This window comes from Amphiura filiformis, chromosome 12, assembly GCF_039555335.1.
Source record: "Amphiura filiformis chromosome 12, Afil_fr2py, whole genome shotgun sequence".
Lineage (NCBI taxonomy): Eukaryota > Metazoa > Echinodermata > Ophiuroidea > Amphilepidida > Amphiuridae > Amphiura > Amphiura filiformis.
Window position 1 is genome coordinate 54952660 of NC_092639.1, and position 20909 is coordinate 54973568.

Genomic DNA, 20909 nt, shown 5'->3' on the forward strand with positions numbered 1-20909 from the left:
TCTCCCAAGGTACACAATAACTGGAAGGACCGGAGAAGGACCTTTCCGCAAAATATTCCTCCTACTGCCAACGTCCAACTTTCATCAGTTTCATCAGCACAGACATTGACTGTTATCATACTGACATCTTTTGACGGAATACTACTCTTCATTAACACGATAGACACCCATATGATAAGGACGCGACGGTGGGATGTTTCTCACTACCAGAAACCAGACCTTATCATCATTGACAACAATAAAAGGTCTATCCATATTTTGGCGCTTTCCGTGCATTTCGAAGCAAACATCCAAAACGCTTCGATCCGACATCATTCAAAAAGGTTATAAGTGTTATCTGAATTGCTTTGAAATTGGTTTCAGAGGTCTTGTTACAATTGAGAACGTGAAGAGATTCCGTGCTGCCTTAAAGCCATATTATAACATTTGCTGAGGAGAACGCCCTCAATTTTTTTTTTAATTCTGTTTTTTTTACACGATTGTAATGTACTTTAGTCAGTAAAGATACTCTGCAAAAAACAAGACTTTAGGTGTTGTAGTTTTGTCAAAATCCGAGATTTTGAATAAAACGATGGAACCGGCGTTTTATTATTACGATGGAAATATTAGTCGAACACGTATGCACAGTACGTACACGGCGTGCGGGATTACACATACGCACACACCCAGAGGATCGTACCGTATTACAACCGCGGGAGTAACATGCATGGGCGCTAGTAGTAAATTCCAATTTTCTATGCTTTACCTCACTTGTTCGGCTCAAAATTAAAGGGGACACATCTGACAGTAAAAGCTAACATTTTATGGAAAATAAATACTAATCTATTTTACAGAAATGTTATAATATGGCTTTAACATTTGCTGGCACCATTTCCAAGTCGCTGATTCAAGAGATGAGCAAGATCGCCTTTATCAGCAGCTATACCGTCTGGAACGCGCATAATGAGCCCCAGTCGGACTAGACTATGCCATAGTCGAATTTTATTAAAAATATGTTATTATTAGTCATGATGAACCCATTTCGTTGAACTCAAAATTATACTGATGATGTTTATTAAAATTAAAGTATTCAATAGTAAAATGGTCATAGAGGATTAGTGAAAATAAAAGTAATTGAATGCAACATTATCTTGCATAATTATAACGGCTCACTTAAATACTGAACAATTCTGATTTTGGAATCTACCAGTTTATTGATAGCGAACCCCGAAATTTCGACTATGAACTTTGAATTGTAAGCAGAACTTTACCCCTGGACTTTGCTCTCTAAAACACACTGTCAAGCATACTTGTTTATCAGTCCATTAACCACAAGTACGCGCTAGATGTTTGATGAGAGATTAACTTTCGCGCTAACACAAAGGCGCCACAAATACCACAGACAGTTGTTTACGGTGTAGTTAATGGTAATGGCGCGGGCCCAGACGATTTAAACCATAGCGAGGTATGGGTGACCAATCACAAGGCAGATCCATTTAAAGATGCATTACATCATGGCCAATTTTAGTTAGGCCAGAAATTGGCCTAACTCTCCATAGAGTCCCGTGTTAAAAATCTTAACCGCAAGGCAATGTCAGTAGTCCACTTGGGAAGCTAACAATAAACAGAGGGAGTAGGGTGACTGATCAGATGTGAAAATCTATCAATTGTGCACACATTAATTAAATCAGAGTTTTAAGCTTAAATACAATATCCAGAGTATGCACAATGGGCAAGTGGACTACGGGGTAGTCTACAGTCGGACTCAAGCTCCATATCTCTAAACTGTAACTTGCGATTTCTCTCCACGTTTCCGGTACCAGGGATAGGCTAGGCACCTGTATAATTCCCTCTGGCATGTATATCGGTGTGTCCTGTGGTGTATGTACATTATTATGATAGTTGTATTTTTAATGATTAATAAAGAATGATTGCATTTTGAAAACTATGGTTTAATTTCCAGGTCCACATCTCCGTGTACTTGGGAGAGTTGATCCGAATCAAAATCAACGATGAGTGTTCTTCTGCCTGGTTTCTGCGCCTTTAAGGTTACTTTCTGCTTTACTTCTGCTCTAGGACTGACGTTACTGAAAAAAACAACCCAATAAACATAATTAGATTTTAGTAAAGATGAACACGATCTTTCCTCATACTTGTCGATGATAAACCTTGTCAATTGAAATGCAAAGGTTTCTCTGTGGCACCTTATGCAATCGTTTGGAATCTATCATTGTCATTTCCATGATGAGCTTCATTAATTTATTTAACAATACAATACCTTACAAAGACCCCCATGACTCTTGAGACGTTTTTCAATGTTTGCTGCGTTGGTTGGCTTTGGTTGTTTTCTTTGGTTCATTGTACAACTAAAATCCTAACCTTCATCGTGAAATGTTCCATTTTTGAACTTTATTACATTATCTATATCTACATTTCTACAAAACTGAATAATAATATAACTGATTCCGCCAAACAGTGCCCCTGGCGTGGACGGCATTTGGACTATCAACAATCGATTACAATCGATTACTAATTGCCGACACGACTTAGACAGCCTGACAATGTCAAATAACAGCCTCCATCTTGGGATTGGCGCCCACTATGTCGAACTATGCCGAAGCTTTTCTTAAGTAACTCATTCTTTATCCAGATCATGTACTTCACCTGTCTGTTAATAGTATATGGTTAATATTGATTGATTGAAGTCGGTGACAACAGCAAGAGATAATGTAAGAGTGAAGGTAATGTTATGAAATACGATTCGAAACGTGGATGAGGACCACATTTGCAATCGTAATCATTTTGACCGTTTTTGTAATTAATGACCAAATAAAGAGTATCAGTATAACTTTCCTTAATCTTTTTTTAGAGGCTTACTTTAAATTGATGACTTTGGGTTTTTGTAGTCCAGCTCCTTCCAAATTGAAAGTGCACTTTGTCAAGGTCCTCGGAAGTGGATTCTTGAGAGCAATATCCACAGTAAATTCTTGGTTAACCTTGAGTTTAGTGTTCGAAACACTGAGGTCAAGGTTGGGAGTGCGAAGCCTGAAATCTTCCTGATCCACCAATGTCTGCTTGGTTTCCTGCATAAAGAATGTAAATATGTTACAGCTTTTTAGTATTGACGAACTCACCCCACACCAACCTACAGCCCTCCATACACCAAATAGCCTGCCTTATTTTTCATTTCAAATATACCTAATGACTATTTGATAGCTGCTTTATTCCTCAACCACAACACTTATTTAGTTGTTTAGTTGTGGCGTTAAAATACCCAAAAAATTATGTTTCCGACGATACAGTTCTTTCAGGGACACCCTGTATTATAAACCACCCCCTCTCCCGTAGTCGTACAAACACTTCCGGATGCACCCCGTATCGAACTTCTAATTATGCATCCAGAAACGTACAAAATGTTTATGTGATTATTAGGTCACGTTGAACATTCCCGCTTTGAAACTATTAATAGCAAAATAGAAAAGGTTGAAAAGCAGCGCATTGGACAATATCATATGGCCAGCACTTATTATTTTACCTTAACTTTTCCCAACAGGAATATCTTCATCGACGACTGGTCCACCAGTTTATCTACATAGTCATCAACTTTAACTTTGAATAAAGCTTCTGTTGATTGACTTCCTGCGACAACTACACTACGACGTTCTTTCTTCACTTTGTCGGCTAACACACCTGAGAAAGGAACAGATTCAAACGATATTGCTTTTGGAAAAAGGTTATAGGGCATTGGAACGCGACAATTTTCCGAAATAGGGGACATAAAAGTACTATTGATTCCATAGTCAGTTTATAGGGGTACTACACCCTGTGGTAAATTTGACTATTTTTGCATTTTCTCAAAATATAATAATACGCTGGTAACAAAAGTTATGTATATTATTGGGGCAGGAATCTAATTACTACACTGAAATTTCAGTGACTCAAGACAAGCGGTTCAGTATATATGATAGGAAATGAGGTACATTCTTATCATAACTAACAAACCGCTTGTCTTGGGTCACTGAAATTCCTGTGTAGTAATTGGATTACTTGTCCCTATAATATATATAACTTTTGTTACCACTGTGTTATTAGTTTTTGAGAAAAATGCAAAAATAGACATAAATTTATCAAGGGGTGTAGTACCCCCTTAAAGTAGCTTCTCTTTATTCCCCGCCACAAAAGTTTTGGTTACTCCAAATGCAAATGGATCGAATTATAATAAATTTCCACATTGGTTGTGCAAAGAAATCAGAATATTTGTTTATAATTGGAATTTAAAAGCTCAATCGAGGGGTAGAACATTATTAGTATAGTACACGAAAAGTTCCATTGGCTTCCATCATATTATGTGATTACATAACTATATACCATAATTTTGACTGCCCAAGGGGTGAATGGTCACAACTATTGCCCCTCGTGACCTCAAAACCAATTTTCCCACAGTGACGCTGAGTGAAAACTAGTTTGGTTTTAAGATCACGAGGAGCAATATTTTGACCATTCACAGACTAAAGGGCAGGCAATATTTGTTTATATACCTCATACATATATTTTTACCATTATATTATTTACTCACAAACCACTATGTCACACACAAGCCACAACTGAGTCGGCGAGTATATAGCGCAGTGAACTATTCCATTACATGCCACGTGACGCGGCTTTAACCAATCAAATGACAGGAATACATGCATGTGGTATATAATAGCTACCAACTCAAACTGTGTAGACTCTCATTCACCTGGGTATGTTAGTTGAATAGATTCAATTTAAAATCTGGTAAATATTTTGACAGACGAACCGACTTTGCAACTGAAACCTTCTGAAACCTGAAGTCTTCACATCCCAGCTGAAGACTGTTCACAAAATAGGTATGCCCGGTTGACATCTAAATCAACTCTGAACTATCAATTGCTACTCACCTGTGTAGTAACAGATCTGAATAATCACAGACAAGTCCACATTCCTCTCTTCTGCGCTTTTGTTAGTCAGTTTCACGCCCACAGCAAAATCATCACCAACAAATATTTTGTCGTCGGCATCAACATCGATATCTACCGCGATGTCGTCAACTTCTGGAACATCTGGACTGTAGGTGTCGGGTTTAGACCCACGTTCAACCGCTGTTTCGACTGCTAAACGTTCTTCCATAGATCCTGAAACATGAATCACATGAAAATGAAAACTTACTTTTTTTTTGTCTGAACGCAGAAACCAACTGGGAGTGAAATATTAACCTTGACCGATTCTCTTTAAGATTCCCATTTTGCTATATATCCATTCAGCTAGTTTCATGGAATTGTCAAGTAAATGCCCCAACGAATATGTAATAAGCAAATGAAAAATAATAGATAATATATTATAAGGCAAACACACCATAATAGCTTATTTTGCCAAACAATTCCTACCCAGCAAACACAAAAACGTTTTAAAAACGTTTTAAATAAGTTACATTTTGGCTTTTGGTTTAGGTAAAAACGTTTTAATAACATTAAAATGTCGGGTTATATAAAGGTCATGATAACGTTTTAAAACGTTTTGTATGAAAACACACTACAACAATATTCTTTAATGTTTTCAAAAATGTTATTGTAAACTATTTTTGCAAACATTTTTGCCAAATATTGTGTCAATACTTAAATAACATTATGTTAAAATATTTGAACCCAGCAAACACAGAAATGTTCTTAAAATGTTTTTTCAAAACCTTTTAATAACATTTAAATGTCGGGTTATAAAAAGGTCATGAAAACGTTTTTAAAACGTTATTGAAAATATTTTGGGCAAACATATTTCGCAAAATATTTTTTCAACTAAAATAACATTCTGTTTAGAATGTTTTGTATCAAGTTTTCAAGAATGTTTTTGGAATGTTATTAAAACGTTTTTATACTCTTTATATAACCCGACACTTAAACGTTTTCTGTAAAACATTTTTGTTTGCTGAGCAGTTGATTATCAAAAAATGTTTTTTAAGGTTATGAAAACGTTTTATACTCTTACTATACCCTTTATATAACCCGACATTTAAACGTTTTCTGACAACCTTTTATAACCTTTTGCGAATGATGTCGAAAACGTTTTGTGTTTGCTGGGTACATAGGGCATACCCCATGCAGTTAAACTGTCAACATTTGAGAACAAAATACTTCAACCGAAGGTCATTCCCAAGGAACTACTACATGATTGCACAAGGTCATCTTATTGCACTCATTGGCCAGGGGGAATTCAAGTTGTGAGGTGAAATGCAAACTTTCTTTAAGGCATAGGTAACGTAGTTAGAAGTTTCCAAAGGTCTGTTAATGCTCTGCGTGCTGACGATATAAATAGCTTCGATGCATTTTCTTAAAATATCAAAAGCTATATCAAGAACCACTAAACAAATACTATTTTAAATGTATTTTTCATGCTGATTCCACATATTTTACATTCCACATGAACATGAATTTCACAAAATTTGGAACTTGAAGGATTTAAACACAGATCAATGAAATGAAGCTAGACCTTGGTGTCATAAAGAGCATCGTCAGAAATTGAAGTGGAGCAGAAGAGACTTGATCGAAATTGTGTTGAGTGTGCTGTAATACAGTACTTGCAAGCCAATAAGGAGTATCTTAAGAGATTGAGAGACTTTCAGCTACAGAGTGAATTTCATAAAAGTTTATTACTCTGTTGTTACTGGGACCTGTATACGCAGATACGACCAATGCTTTCACCAGATCTCAAACATGCGCATCTGCCAAGACACAGTTATTCAACCCATTACGTATGTTCATAGAACATTGTAGAATGACCTTTGATGTGTTGCCGGTACAAACACTCATACCCCTGTAATTTATAGTCAAATTTTGAGTTCTGATATGTTATTGAACTATGCTATTGGATTGAGGCTACTTTGATTCATAGTATTTCTATCTTCACCTACCGTCTTTGTGCTTGTATTGTCCATTGATATCCTCTCCTGCTAATTCCCCAACTACTTTTGTGTAAAGCCCCTTTCCGACCGCAGATTTTTCTATCCGAATCTTCTTCAGCGTTGGATCGTGAGACTTTGGGTCAGTGACCTCCCAATAAACTTTGTCACCATTGATTTCAGCGAAAATAAATCTGGTGTCGTAAGGAAGGTATACGTGACCTTGTTTGATGGCATTGACAGAAGCTGGGCCACACTGACAAATCCCTGCAAAGACATTATCAAAATGAGCACTAATCGCTATCAGACTATTTTTTTTAATCTTTTTTGTTTATAGGGGCAGTACCAGCTTACCCAGCAAACACAAAAACGATTTAAAAACGTTTTAAATAAGTTATATTTTGGCTTTTGGTTTAGGTAAAAACGTTTTAATAACATTAAAATGTCGGGTTATATAAAGGTTATGATAACGTTTTAAAACGTTTTCTATGAAAACACAATACAAAAATATTTTTAAATGTTTAAAAAAAATGTTATTGTAAACTATTTTTGCAAACATTTTTGCCAAATATTGTGTCAATACTTAAATAACATTATGTTAAAATATTTGAACCCAGCAACCACAGAAATGTTCTTAAAATGTTTTTTTTAAACATTTTAATAACATTTAAATGTCGGGTTATATAAAGGTCATGAAAACGTTTTTAAAACGTTATTGAAAATATTATTTTGGGCAAACATTTTTCGCAAAATATTTTTTCAACCCCAAAATAAGATTTTGTTTGGAATGTTTTGTATCAAGTTTTCAAGAATGTTTTTGGAATGTTATTAAAACGTTTTTATACCCTTTATATAACCCGACATTTAAACGTTTTCTGTAAAACATTTTGTTTGCTGAGCAGTAGATTATCAAAATATGTTTTTTAAGGTTATGAAAACGTTTTATACTATTAATATACCCTTTATATAACCCGACATTTAAACGTTTTCTGACAACCTTTTATAACCTTTTGCGAATGATGTAGAAAACGTTTTGTGTTTGCTGGGTACTCACATTTGTGATGAGTTCCTGCAACAGGGATCCAAAAAAATCCCCAGAAGGAAAACCAACTGGCAACCCAAAACATCACGCTGGAAATCCCTCTAGCGTTGGTTGTCAGTAGATTGCAGTCACTCCTCATTAAGTGTTGACAAAGACAATAGTGGTTGTTGAAACGTACACAGTAAGTGCATTTACTTGGATCAGATACTACGAACTTTGGTTACTAGTGTGCATTACAGTGTTTCAAATTCATTTGCCAGTTCTTGCTATCGGAGCTATGCACATTTTCGTTTCTTCCTAACATGACCTACACATTAGTAGTCCTTCATTTTAATTTGAGGCCTATAGTTAATGGTGTATAACTTATAGGGATTTCTCTAAGTTGGTTTTGTAAATTGCATTCTTATATAATGATAATATCCGTACCTTCACTGGTTTCTTGCGGTGTTGAATCAACAGCTTGCCATCCGCCATATCCAGGTGGCAAATCGGGTCTTGTCATCCAGGCATCATTCCACACATGAAAATTCCACACGGAATCAGTATCCATCCACTTGATAGACTCCCCATCCGTATCCACGTGTTTATCTATCGTCATGCTTGAATCCGTGTCATGCGCAGAGGCGAAATTCGTTACGCTTCTTGCCGGGATCCCAAGGGATCTCAGGATGGTAGTTAGCACGCCAGAAAACACCCAACATTGCCCGTATTTCACTGGTGTCTTTTCCTTCATATATTGTTCTAAGATATCGACGCTACCGTTCCATTTTGTTGGTTTCACGCCATCCGGGTATGTTTTGCTCCACCTACCCACCAAAATCCCGCCATCATCCTGGACGTTGACAGCAGCTGACATCTTGCGAGATACAATGATAGGATTATTACGCTCATAATCAACGACTGGTTCCCGGCAATCTTGTAATAAATACATCGCAGCTTCGAAAGAGGCTTCTTCGAATTGTCCAAAGTTCCATGTACGCTTCTTAACTCTTTTGGAATTTCCATAAAATTGGTATCCTGTTTCATTGAGGACGTATTCTTCCTTTTCTTCATCACTCTCCATGTATACAGCATCCTGTTTACACCAAGGATTGAATATGATGTATATTTTATCAGGATAAGGATAACTGGATTCACTGTTTTCATCACCGTCTTTTACCTTTGTTTTCACTGACAGAGCGTAGTATCCAATAGGTGAGTTACAAGACGATTGTACTTTCAACACAACGGTTTTCCCGTCGCTGCTCTCCACTTGTGCGCCCCATTTACCTTCCTCTAATTTGTCTTGCACAGGAAAGACCAATTTGGTTCCTTTGCTATAAGATGGCACATTTCCTGTAAGTGAATAGAAATTACTTATCATGTTTTATTGCTTTCAATATTAACCACAAATGTGAGACCAAACAGGCTGCTACGTCTGTTTTACTTTTACAAACGAGAGTTAGTGACCAAAATTGTTGCTGTAAATAAAAACAACTCGTCACACTCTAAAGTGTTCAGGAAAAACATATTCATTAGCAGCGAGAGGTCGAGTCATGTCCGGCCGGCGTGTGTTTGTAAGTTGTGTTTTCACGCTAACATATACATATAATATATTTGAGCTATTTTGTACTTAGAATTTCTTTACTTTATCAAACTATGCATCCTCTTTCTGCCTTTTTGTGGTAAATTTTATTCTATAAACTGTACGTGTTCAAATTGAGGGCGCTATTTACATATATTTCAAATTTATTTAAATATGAATTATTCCTTTAATTTCATGACAAAAAGTAGCTTGAAAATTTCCATGCTATGTGTTACTCATTTTTATGATGTTTTGATTCCATTATACAAGTGTCTACCCATTGAAAAGATGCAAACACGATTTAAGACTTTTCTTAACAATGAATACAGTTGTACACACATCAACCAACCGTGTATTTATGTTGCTGCGCGGAATCGCCACACCTTCACAGCGAGTATGTTACCTTCCTAACATCTAAGAATGCCGGTACACATTTATACACCTAGGCGGAGAGGAGTAATGGACAACACGATGGCATCGCCGGGGCTCGAACCCACAACATTCCGATTATGAGTCGAAGCCCGTTTTGCTCGGCCACCGTGTTCCACTAAGCATGATACCTGATGGCCATGGCTACCCATAACTTCAAATCCCTCACTCTATTACTTAAACAACTATATTTATTATAAATAGATTATAATAATAGATTATAATAAATATCCAACACTTTTAACTATTTTGCTTTTGTATACTGGACTTTCTGGTTCTGGTTCTGGTTCTGGTAAATTACTCCAACAAAGCGGGATCCCGCATCAGCGTCGGAGGGTCTTATCTTTCCGACCGTTTTCAACATTTATCCTTTCTTTACCTGTGCTAAAGTCCAGGATGATGTCATCTGTGTCTGCGTTGTAAGGTCTTCCGAAAGTAACAGCTAGTCGAAACGGTTGGCCTCTTCGTACAATAAATTCTTTTGAGTCGTATTCAGCGGTGTGATGCTCTATACGATTTGTCTTCTGGTCATCAATCTTTATGATCTATGGAGAAATTGTTTGCATAATTAATTAATCTTTCTCTTAAGTGGTCTCGTTGCCACCAAGCTTCAACACTATTCTCGTCTGCATTAGGCCTTAAGTTTGATTGCTTCCCATGTACATTTTGTTTCGAGTTTTAAATGATTCAAGACCAAAACCACCTTTTACCCAAATTCACTTCTGAATGCACAATAAAACACGCTGTTTGTATCGTTAACAACATCTGATTTTTTATTGAAAAGTATATACATTATGATTGACAATGATTGCTGCATATAAGTTGTCAGGGGTGGGGTGGGTCTTGGGGGGGGCTGAATTTTTCACTTGAAACCTGAGGGTGATGTTTTAAATGGAGAAACAAACAAAACAAGGGTGAGTGGGTCCGAAAAAATTTGAGCGAACACGAGCGGAATTATTGAACATTCCCTTATCTCAAGTGCATCTTTGAGGTATATAGTCCCATACTTACAGGGAGCGGTTTAGTTGCAGGCTTATCATCAGGCGTAGACGTTGGTGGCACTGCTCGACTTGATCTTGTTCTTTCTCTCTCCATGATGGCTTGTCTACGTCTTTCTAAAATCGCCGAGACGTCATAGCGACGCCCCTCAAATTCATATATCAAACGTCTGCGTCCATTGGGTCCCATTTCTCTGGTCAAGAGACCCCTTTCTGTGCCTGCACCTCCCGTATTGCTTGCACCACTGCCCATCGTGTGATATGAGAGGCTTATATAAAGGATGAATCAATCGTGTGAGATCTCAAGTTGTAAGCATCAAATTTCCACTGCAAAATTACAAATAAGATTGTAAATGCAATAATTATGAGCCATGCGGAGGGTTAAATTCCGATCCGCATGCCAAACATTACGTATCGCCTCCCTATTTGGTGTGCAAAAACTTGATCGCTTCCCCAATTCCGTGTGCTAACCCCCAAAAAAAAGAGACTCCTGTTTTGTGGATCGCGCAGTTCCAAAAGACCCCTGAATTTTACCAAAATAGAGCGCTGAAACACCCTTAGTTTTGATACCTTCAACTTAAAAGAATAAAAAGATCCATAATTGCTTATTCATCGCATCGCATTTGATTTGTACCATTCGCATCCACTTTTTACCGGTACGCCAGCTTAGCTTCCAAAGACCCACTACCTCCAAATTCTGGGGGAAACATAACCACCAAAAATGATCCATCCTATTCCCTTGCCATCCCGGCAATGCTCCCCAGCACGTACATGTCAATTTTGGAAGAACCGAGTGTTTTAAGGGTAGACGTACGAGGTACATTGTATGTGGTCGAAGCAGCCAAAAGATTGATTTTTATTATCTAAATCAATATATTGAAAAATAACACTTTGATATTTTGCAAAAGTTCATTCTACAAATCATATAGGCTACTTTGAAAACTTGCTTGATTTATTGTTGTTAATGAGTTATGTACGTTTTACAAAAGTGTTGTTGTTTCAGCCCTCTCTATAACATAACTCAAGAACCACTGGACCTACAAAAAGTATACCTCTGATATTTGAATTCTTCTACACACTCGTTATAAAATGGTTAATCCAAATATTGCTAAAACTCACTACCATTCACAAGATGTTGTGAACTACCAAATCGCAACAGTTTAAAATAGTTGCTAACCTTAAACTTTAGGCAGCAAGATCTAGGAGTGTTCTAGACAGACAAATAAAGATCAGACAAATAAAGCTCACACATATAGAACAATGGTATTATGCTCTAAATTAAGGGGTGACAATTCTGTCCCATGTGCATGATTTTCTCGAGAGAGGCAAACGCCCAAACTTTCGTCTTGATATCTCAACTACGAGAACTATGAAAATGTAAATGCAATTATAGGCTTCCTTGTCTTATTTCCTATAAGATCAATGTATTAATATTAGTAAATACACTGCGTCTCTATAGTTAAAATGGCTTAAGGTTATACGATGTATTGTTGGTCGAAGCAGCAGGAAAAAGTAGTTCACATCATCTTGCGAATCGTAGTGAGCTACTGAGCTTCAGCAAAAATTGCATTGCTCAATTCATATCGAGTGTGTAGAAGAATTCAAATATCACAGATATACTTTGTAAAACGTACATAACTCATTAACAACAATAAATTAAGCAAGTTTTCAAAGTATATGATTTGTAGAATGAACTTTTGCAAAACACCGTGTTATTTTTCAATAATATATTGATTCAGATAATGAAAATCGAATTTTTGGCTGCTTCGACCAACAAAACCTCGTATATCCTTAAACTGGAAAATTATGGGTCCTGCATATCGCCGTAATGGTCTGAATACGAGTATTATCACGCGAGCGTAGAGAGCAGAAAATGCATGTATTGCATATCTGATATGAACGTTTTCGTATATTAGCTTATATTTGCCTGCTTATACTCTGTAATTTTTGCATATCTTTTTCATGTTATTAATGCTTTCAACGCTTCGAGATTCATATTGTAAGCGCTTAATAAATATGTGGGTATTATTATTATATTAGTATTATTATTAAATAATCCTTAATTGGATTTATATATCAATTTATATGAAACACAAAGTGTTTTAACACTTTGTGATTTAAAAATCAGTAACATAAAATCCCCGATGAAAATCTTCAAACATTAAAACATTGTCAATGCGAATCACTTATCAAATAGTTACTTTAACAACATGTAATGTAAATACGAGAGCTTACGAGTTGAAACGACATTACTGTTGTAATCACTCATTTATTGTTGCTAAAATAATTTTCCACATCCAAAATATAGCAACACAAGTGATGTTAAATTCCTATCGCTTTTTATGTAGTAAATTATCAGATTATTTCAGAAAAAACGGAAACAAAGAATGCTTAATTACCTGATATGCAAAAGAACAGGCTCATCATCTGCTATTCGATTCCATCTGTTATTCCATATGATAGAATTATGATAATATATGATATCAACAAACTGAAGTAACTAAGCACCCTCGAACGTAAATATTCCACAAATTATCAACAAACGTGATGATATAGCAACAAATAATTCAAGCCCTATGGGGTAAATTTCATAGAATTATAATTCTATTATTTTTGTGCAATATCTCATCACATATTATCGATATTGTCAAGGCATAATGGCTAATGTATATATTATAATTATTGATGTTGTCAAAATGTGACATTTTAACATACACTGCCATGCGTTAATTAAAAAAATATATATAATGAAGATGATAATGACCATGCTGCCCGTAGTTATGGACGCCAGGTAATTGCTAAGCAACTGGTAGTTCACCTGCACGCATATATATAGCAATCTATATTTTATTATTCAGATTGATTTGACATTGACCTTGAATGAGGGCGTTAATTTATTTCTTTTATTTTATAATTCGTTTTTTTAAACCATGTACTTGTATAGTGGTTATCAACATTACCAACATTTTTTTTCAATACGCTGATGATATATTTTATTTTGCACAATAACGAGTGATTGTGTAGACTATGCCATAGTCGATTTTTGATAAATAAAACATGTCATTAATCATGATGAAAGGATTCAGTTGAACTCGAAATTATACTGATATTTATTACATCAAAATACTAGAATAAAATTGTTATGAAAAGTTTATATAATTATATTAGTGACAGTAAAAGTAAAGTATACGTAGGCTTATATTATTGAATGCAACATATCATAATGTCATAATTATATTGGCACTTCAATACTGAACAAATCTGATTTTAGAATCTACCAGTTTATTAATCGCGAAAGTCCGGGTTAAAAATCGACTATGACATTGCATTTTAAACGGGACTTTGATCGGGCAAAGTCCCTAACACACACACTGTCAATCATACTTGTTTATCAATCCAATTTAACCGCACGCACAAAGCTTGGAAGTACAAGCATGGTACAAGACGCGCTCATACACCTACTGGGAGTTTAATGTTCCCGCCAACACAAAGGCCGCATAGTTGTGTACCATGTAGTTATTAATGGTAATGGCAGGTGCCCGGAGGATTTAAACCATAACGAGATATAGGCGACCAATCCATTTAAAGATGCATTACATCATGGCCAATTTTATTAGGCCAAACAGAGGGGGTACAGAGGGGGTACGGTGACTGAAAAGATGAGTTGTGAAAATCTATCAATTGTGCACAAATTAACTAAATCAGACTTTTAAGCTTAAATGCAATAACCAGAGTATGGACAATTGGACTACGGAGTAGTCTAGTGATTATGACGTTGGAATTCTTCAGAACAATTATTACTGCACTATATTAATTATCTTAAATTCACTGGTGGCAGAAAAAAATTCAAGTCATGTGCATATTACTCGTTGTAAAAACTCTGTTAATGATCATTTCATCTTTTAGGGTAAGATTGGGTAAGTGGGATATTATTGGATACTAGTATAAAACTCATGTAAGTGAATAAAGATTAGACTTATGTTTTATAATTCAAGTATAATCCAATGACAATGTCTGGTGTTAGTTTGGGAGGCGATACTCCAATTCAGTACAGAAGGGCGGGCGGGGCCAATTATGTTATGACTCAATAGTCCCACTTACCCCCAACACTTTGACACATATATTATTTATGATATTAAAAGAACATATTTAACAGCAATGCATGTTTATATTCATGATATTGGAGCACTTGGGCATTATTAACATAATTATACCAAAAACAAACAAACAATACACTACACTACACTGCAAAAACAGTATTTAGAAAGTGAAGGCCAGAATGTGCTTAGAAACGTAATGTTTAGAATATGGATGTCAGGTGTTTAGAAATTGAACACCACCACTGACCAATGTTCAGAAATTTGACACATGGTGTTTAGCTTCTAAACGTGTTTACCTAGTGCAGGCAAAATTGTGTTTAGAAATGTGTTTAATTTCTAAACACTGTTTTTGCAATGTACACTCATAGAAATGACTTATTCGCCTTGTTGGCGCAATTCAAAAGGAGTAAGTTTGGACAACTCAAAAATAGTGTAAAAGTTGCCAAAACAAAATTCATTTTAGTTATCCGAATTTAAAAAAGCTCAAAAAGCTCAAAAGTTCCGTCAACTAATCAACTTTGTTGGCATTACTTAAAAAGTTGATGTAAGTCGTTGCGTCAACTTTTTAAGTAATGCCAACTTCTGAATTCAAGTTCAGGGAACTTAGAAAATAAACAAGGTTCAAAGAACCAATTAGTTGAGTTATTGTAACTCAACATGTAAGTTGATGTAACTCGTTCATATTAATTATATTGTTTTGAGTTATTCCAATTTGGTACTTTGTTACTTAATTCACGTAATTTGATCATTTTCTGCACAATTAGCAGTATTCAAATATTTATTTTTGTAATCAGTGCAAAATTTTGTATACTATAGCACACCTCTAGAAAATTATGCTAACCTAGGCTAGTTTCATTTTCTGAGTTGTAACAACTCAATAAAGTAAGTGCAAATGAGTGCGACCAACATAATGATATCGAGTCAGCGTTACTCAAAATTGTACGCGTTGGCATTACTCGGAAAGTTGACGCAACGACTTACATCAACTTACTGAGTAATGCCAACGAACAATTTCTATGAGTGTATAATTAATACGGTAAGCATGTAATATTATAATATAAAGTCCATACCGTATTCTAGTAATAGTCTGAGGTCTATATAAGCTACGGGGAATGAAATGAAAACCAAAATATTATAATGAAAATGCTTTTAATTTTACAATTGATTGTAATTATTGTCTCTTTTTAAAATCAACACTTTAGGAGCAGGGGGGGGGGAGCACTTAACAAAACTCTGAGACGAATATACCTATTCGTCTCAGACAAAATGACCATTATGTGTATGTTCCCCCGGAAAGACCCGCCCCCTTTTTGGATTTCGCAGCTCCGAAAGACCCCCTATATTTGACCATAATAGAGGACCCTTGAATTTGGTAATTTCAGCTCTAAAAGACCCCAAAATTGCTCATTCCTCATATTGCTGGGTTTTTTCAGGCGATTTGCAACCACTAAAGCTAAGAAAGACCCTTGATTTTGCCCCGGGTGATTTTGACTGTCCGCAGCTCTAAAAGTCCCCATTTTTACTTGTTCGCAGCTCCGAAAGACCACCTTTTACCGGTACGCCGCGCCGTCAGCTCCCAAAGACCCACCACCTCAAAATTCCGGGGAAACATACCCACCAAAATTTTTGTGTCAGTTCCTGCAGAACTGACACCTTCTACTACACCTTTGACGATCACGTGACAATTCGAATCATCATATCGAAATATCACGTGATCTGTAAAAATATCAATATCGATATCAATACTATTTGCAGCAACGAAACGGACAGCTGATCATGTACTAGACTGTCTATTTGAATACAAGTATCGGGAGCATAGCCGTGCGCGTGCGCAAAATCTAGTCTCAATTCTAATGTAAACCGGGACAAACCGTATCGTCAATTTAGTCCCAAACCAATTCGCCCACATGCCAATTCGAACCCTGTATAATTGATGTACAAAAAAAGTTGGCCAAATTGAACTTTTTCGTGATTTTCTCCATATGTGACCCGGCAGCACAAATGACCCGTAAATTCCCTAAATTGTATTCTGAGTTACGGTGTAAAATGTGTACGAAAGTCATATTCATCGGTAACTTAAGCTAGCCCGACATCCGTCTCATTTCGATAGTCAAAACTAATCAATAATCCTATTGTTGAAGTGGATAATAAGCTTCTACCTTAGATGGCTATAGAACTTTTAATAGCTCTGGTCTTTGTTTGCTTATATTGCTTGGGGATAATGTGAAATGACCGCCAATTATGACTGTTTGGTATTTATTGCCAACAATGTGGAAAAAAAGACACATGTAAAAACGTAAAAAGCTATAATTTTGTTGAAGGAGCAAAGTTTAACAAACCATAACCCCGCTTCTGGATATCGTTTGATATGCACTTAACCCTCTATCTTTTTAACCAAATGTCCTAGAGAGTCGTGCCATATGTCGAACTTTCCTGTGGTCATAAGGAACAAAACAGTCAGTGGTTGCATATCTGTAGGATCATTGGTTAATGAGATATAGTCACTTTTTTAATTTTGTGCACTTAACCCTCTATCTTTTTAACCAAATGTCCTAGAGAGTCGTGCCATATGTCGAACTTTTCCTCTCGTCATAAGGAACAAAAAAGTCAGTGGTCGCATATCTATAGGATCATGGTTAATATGATATAGTCACTTTTTAATTTTGTGCACTTAACCCTCTATCTTTTTAACCAAATATCCTAGAGAGTCGTGCCATATGTCGAACTTTTCCTCTGGTCATTAGGAACAAAAAAGTCAGTGGTCGCATATATGTAGGATCATTGGTTAATAAGATAAAGTCAGTTTTTAATTTTGTGCATTTAACCCTCTATCTTTTTAACCAAATGTCCTAGAGAGTCGGGCCATAAGACGAACTTTTAACTGTGGTCATAAGGAACAAAAAAGTCAGTGGTCGCATATCTGTAGGATCATTGGTTAATGAGATATAGTCATTTTTTTAAAATTTTGTGCACTTAACCCTCTAACTTTTTAGCCAAATATCCTAGAGAGTCGTACCATATGTCAAACGTTTCATCTGGTCATAAGGAACAAAAAAGTCAGTGGTCGCATATCTGTAGGATCATTGGTTAATGAGATATAACCACTTTTTTTTTATTATGTGCACTTAAACCTCTATCTTTTAACCAAATATCCTAGAGAGTCGTGCGATATGTCAATTTTTTCCTCTGGTCATAAGGAACAAAAAAAGTCAGTGGTCGCATATCTGTAGGATCATTGGTTAATGATATATTATATAGTGACTTTTTTTGTACTTTGTGCACTTAACCCTCTTTTTTTACCTCTGGATATCGTTTGGAGGCAAATGATTTTTTATTTTAAAGCTTATGGTATATTCTAAACACGAAATAAAAGCCGTTTCGTGGTGGACGGTCACTTTTAACATATTAAATCGTTTATCATTGTTTATCCCTTCTGTCAACATCGAATTGGTTTGTGGCTGACTTAGCTTGGGGCCAAATGGCATGTCAACTGTGGCTGAATTGGTTTGGGTCCGAATCGACCTGCTTCCATGCTGAATAACAGAAAATGGCAAAATTTTACGTACTTTTACAAGGCAAAAAGCAACTTTTCTGGGCATTGTTGACATGGTGCCTTCGCAAAAGGAAGTTTCCTACTATAAAGACCTAACTGTTGAGATGGTTTGTATGTTTGAAGTTGCAAAATTAACAATCAGGCGCCGCGTTCAACAAGTCATCATCATGAGGACACTCACACTACGTGCTCTATATTATTAGTCCATGATAAATATCGAATGATCTTCGATTCATCTTCGTCCTGTGAAAAAAATTGAAAATTAAGCTAGAATTGAAGCCTGACGTTGCGCCAAAACAGGCTTATGTAGGCCTAAGTGTAATGATAAATGAATTACCACAGTACTAAATGTTCCTGTCAGTCCTGTGCTGGTGCAAAACTTCTCATGCAATTCTATCTTTAACATTACATTCAAATTATAATTACTAGTACATTGTAAATTGGAACTGACACCAATTTTTTTCAGGAATATCTTGTTTGATGTGATCCCCCCGGGTTATGAAGACCAACACACCTGATTCTAAAGTCGCCTGTCACTAGTTATAACATTTCACTTTTCTGTAACAAACTTATTCTCTCAATATTATTAAACGATGTCTGACCTTAAAATCAAAACTTTTCAAGTTTTCACCACTTTTTCTACAAACTTATTTTTCCAAATAAACGGCGTATTTTGATTTTCTCACTCGGATTTCGCGGTTCTCGTGGTACCTAGCGCTAGATGGATGGTTATATCACACTCATCCATTTTTGTCTCTCATTCGCAGGGGACAGAGAGTGAAAAAGAAAAGAAAAATATATAATCAGACTGCCACACAGTCTAATTAAAATGCAAATTTAAGAGCAAACAATATTTCAATACTGTATTTTGGTGGCGTGGCCTTGATATACTGGCTAGCAAATAGCGTAGGAAGTTTACGTAGATCTGTAGATAGCAACTAAACATAGGGATATAAGAAATAAACACTTGTATGATTGACTCACTATAAAAAAGCCTATACAAATGTTTCAAGAGGCCGAGGCGTTAATCTAATGTTGTTTATTTTATCATTTGTTCAAACGCATGCAAATATTAAAAACCTTCAGTCTTTTTGCAAATGAAAAATTCACCGCGTTTTTTTTTTTTCAATGCGACCTAGTTTTCATAATTATAGTGGACTGGAGAGCTTTGCTCACAATGAGAAAGTTGACTTGTCTGAGAGCTGTGATCATCGTTTTGGGCAATCTGAACTCTGAAGTGAAAGAGTGAACTACGTTCTATCACACTAGATACTTCGTTGATTTTGTTTTTGGCTCTTTCTCGAAATGAAGACAACGGATATTATATTTATTATATACGACTGCATCATTTTTCTCACCGGCGTACCAGCTAACTGTATTATTCTTATCACATTCGGACGCAGAAGCATCAATAAAACTGATACAGTGATAGTATTACTAACTCTAGCGGCTGCAGATCTATTGTGCTGCCTTCTTCCCGGGTTCTTACGTGCTGCCATATTGATAACATTAGTACCAATAAATCGAACTATTTACGTAGACACAGAACACGATTTATGTGTTATATACGATTTTCCGTGGATTTGTCAACTCATGGTGTTGTCAATAACCAGCTTGGAGCTTTTTTCAGTGCTTCTGAATGGTCTTATTGCTTTCATTTGCTACGACCAACTGCGCCAACAGCATGTTCGTACCAAATGCACGTCCAAAGTATTGCAATTGCGAAGTGCAATACTCATCACAGCGTGCCTTTTAATATGCATTGGATTAGGCGTCTTCAGTCTTAGAACAGGTTTTATACCAGGAGAATCATATAAGGAGTTTCCAGTTGTTATTTATGCCATTGGTGCTATCCTAATGATAGGAACATTGTTTTTATTTTTCTGTTCAATACTTTGACTATTTGTTATATTCATGCTAAACAAAAGTTGTCTAGAGACTTTGCAAAAGAGCTGCGAAGCAAGCTTGTTGCACAAAGATCTAGCCCCAGTAGGGAAGAGCAAGATTGCAGACATAAAGGGCAAGCAAAGCAACCTGATTCTCTTACAAGTGCATCCAAGAGACTTCACCGTAAGACGCGACTTGAAGTAACAAAAAGGCTACTCGTAACCACATTTACTTTTGCATTTTTAGTGTTAACAACTCTTCTGTTTCACATAGTTTCAAGCTACGGGACACTTATGGCCAAAATAAAAACAAACTATATAATCTACGTATGTTTTCTTATCGTCAGAGATGTTTCTCGATTTAATCACGTCGTCAATGCATTTATATACTTTACGACCAGAAAATTCAAACAAGAATATCGCAAGTTGAAAGAGAAATCGGATC

General features: G+C 36.1%; 1 protein-coding gene across 1 annotated transcript; it reads right to left on the bottom strand.

Moving 5' to 3' along the window:
* Nucleotides 1-1731: 1731 nt before the first annotated feature.
* LOC140166433 (protein-glutamine gamma-glutamyltransferase K-like) lies at nt 1732-11249 on the bottom strand. Its single transcript, XM_072189896.1, has 8 exons — nt 10939-11249; nt 10307-10472; nt 8361-9269; nt 6905-7159; nt 4902-5135; nt 3515-3669; nt 2857-3062; nt 1732-2066 (listed from the first exon to the last, which is right to left on the bottom strand). Exons 1-8 carry the CDS (start codon nt 11176-11178, stop codon nt 1925-1927), a joined length of 2307 nt encoding a protein of 768 aa, XP_072045997.1. The 5' UTR covers nt 11179-11249; the 3' UTR covers nt 1732-1924.
* Nucleotides 11250-20909: the final 9660 nt, after the last annotated feature.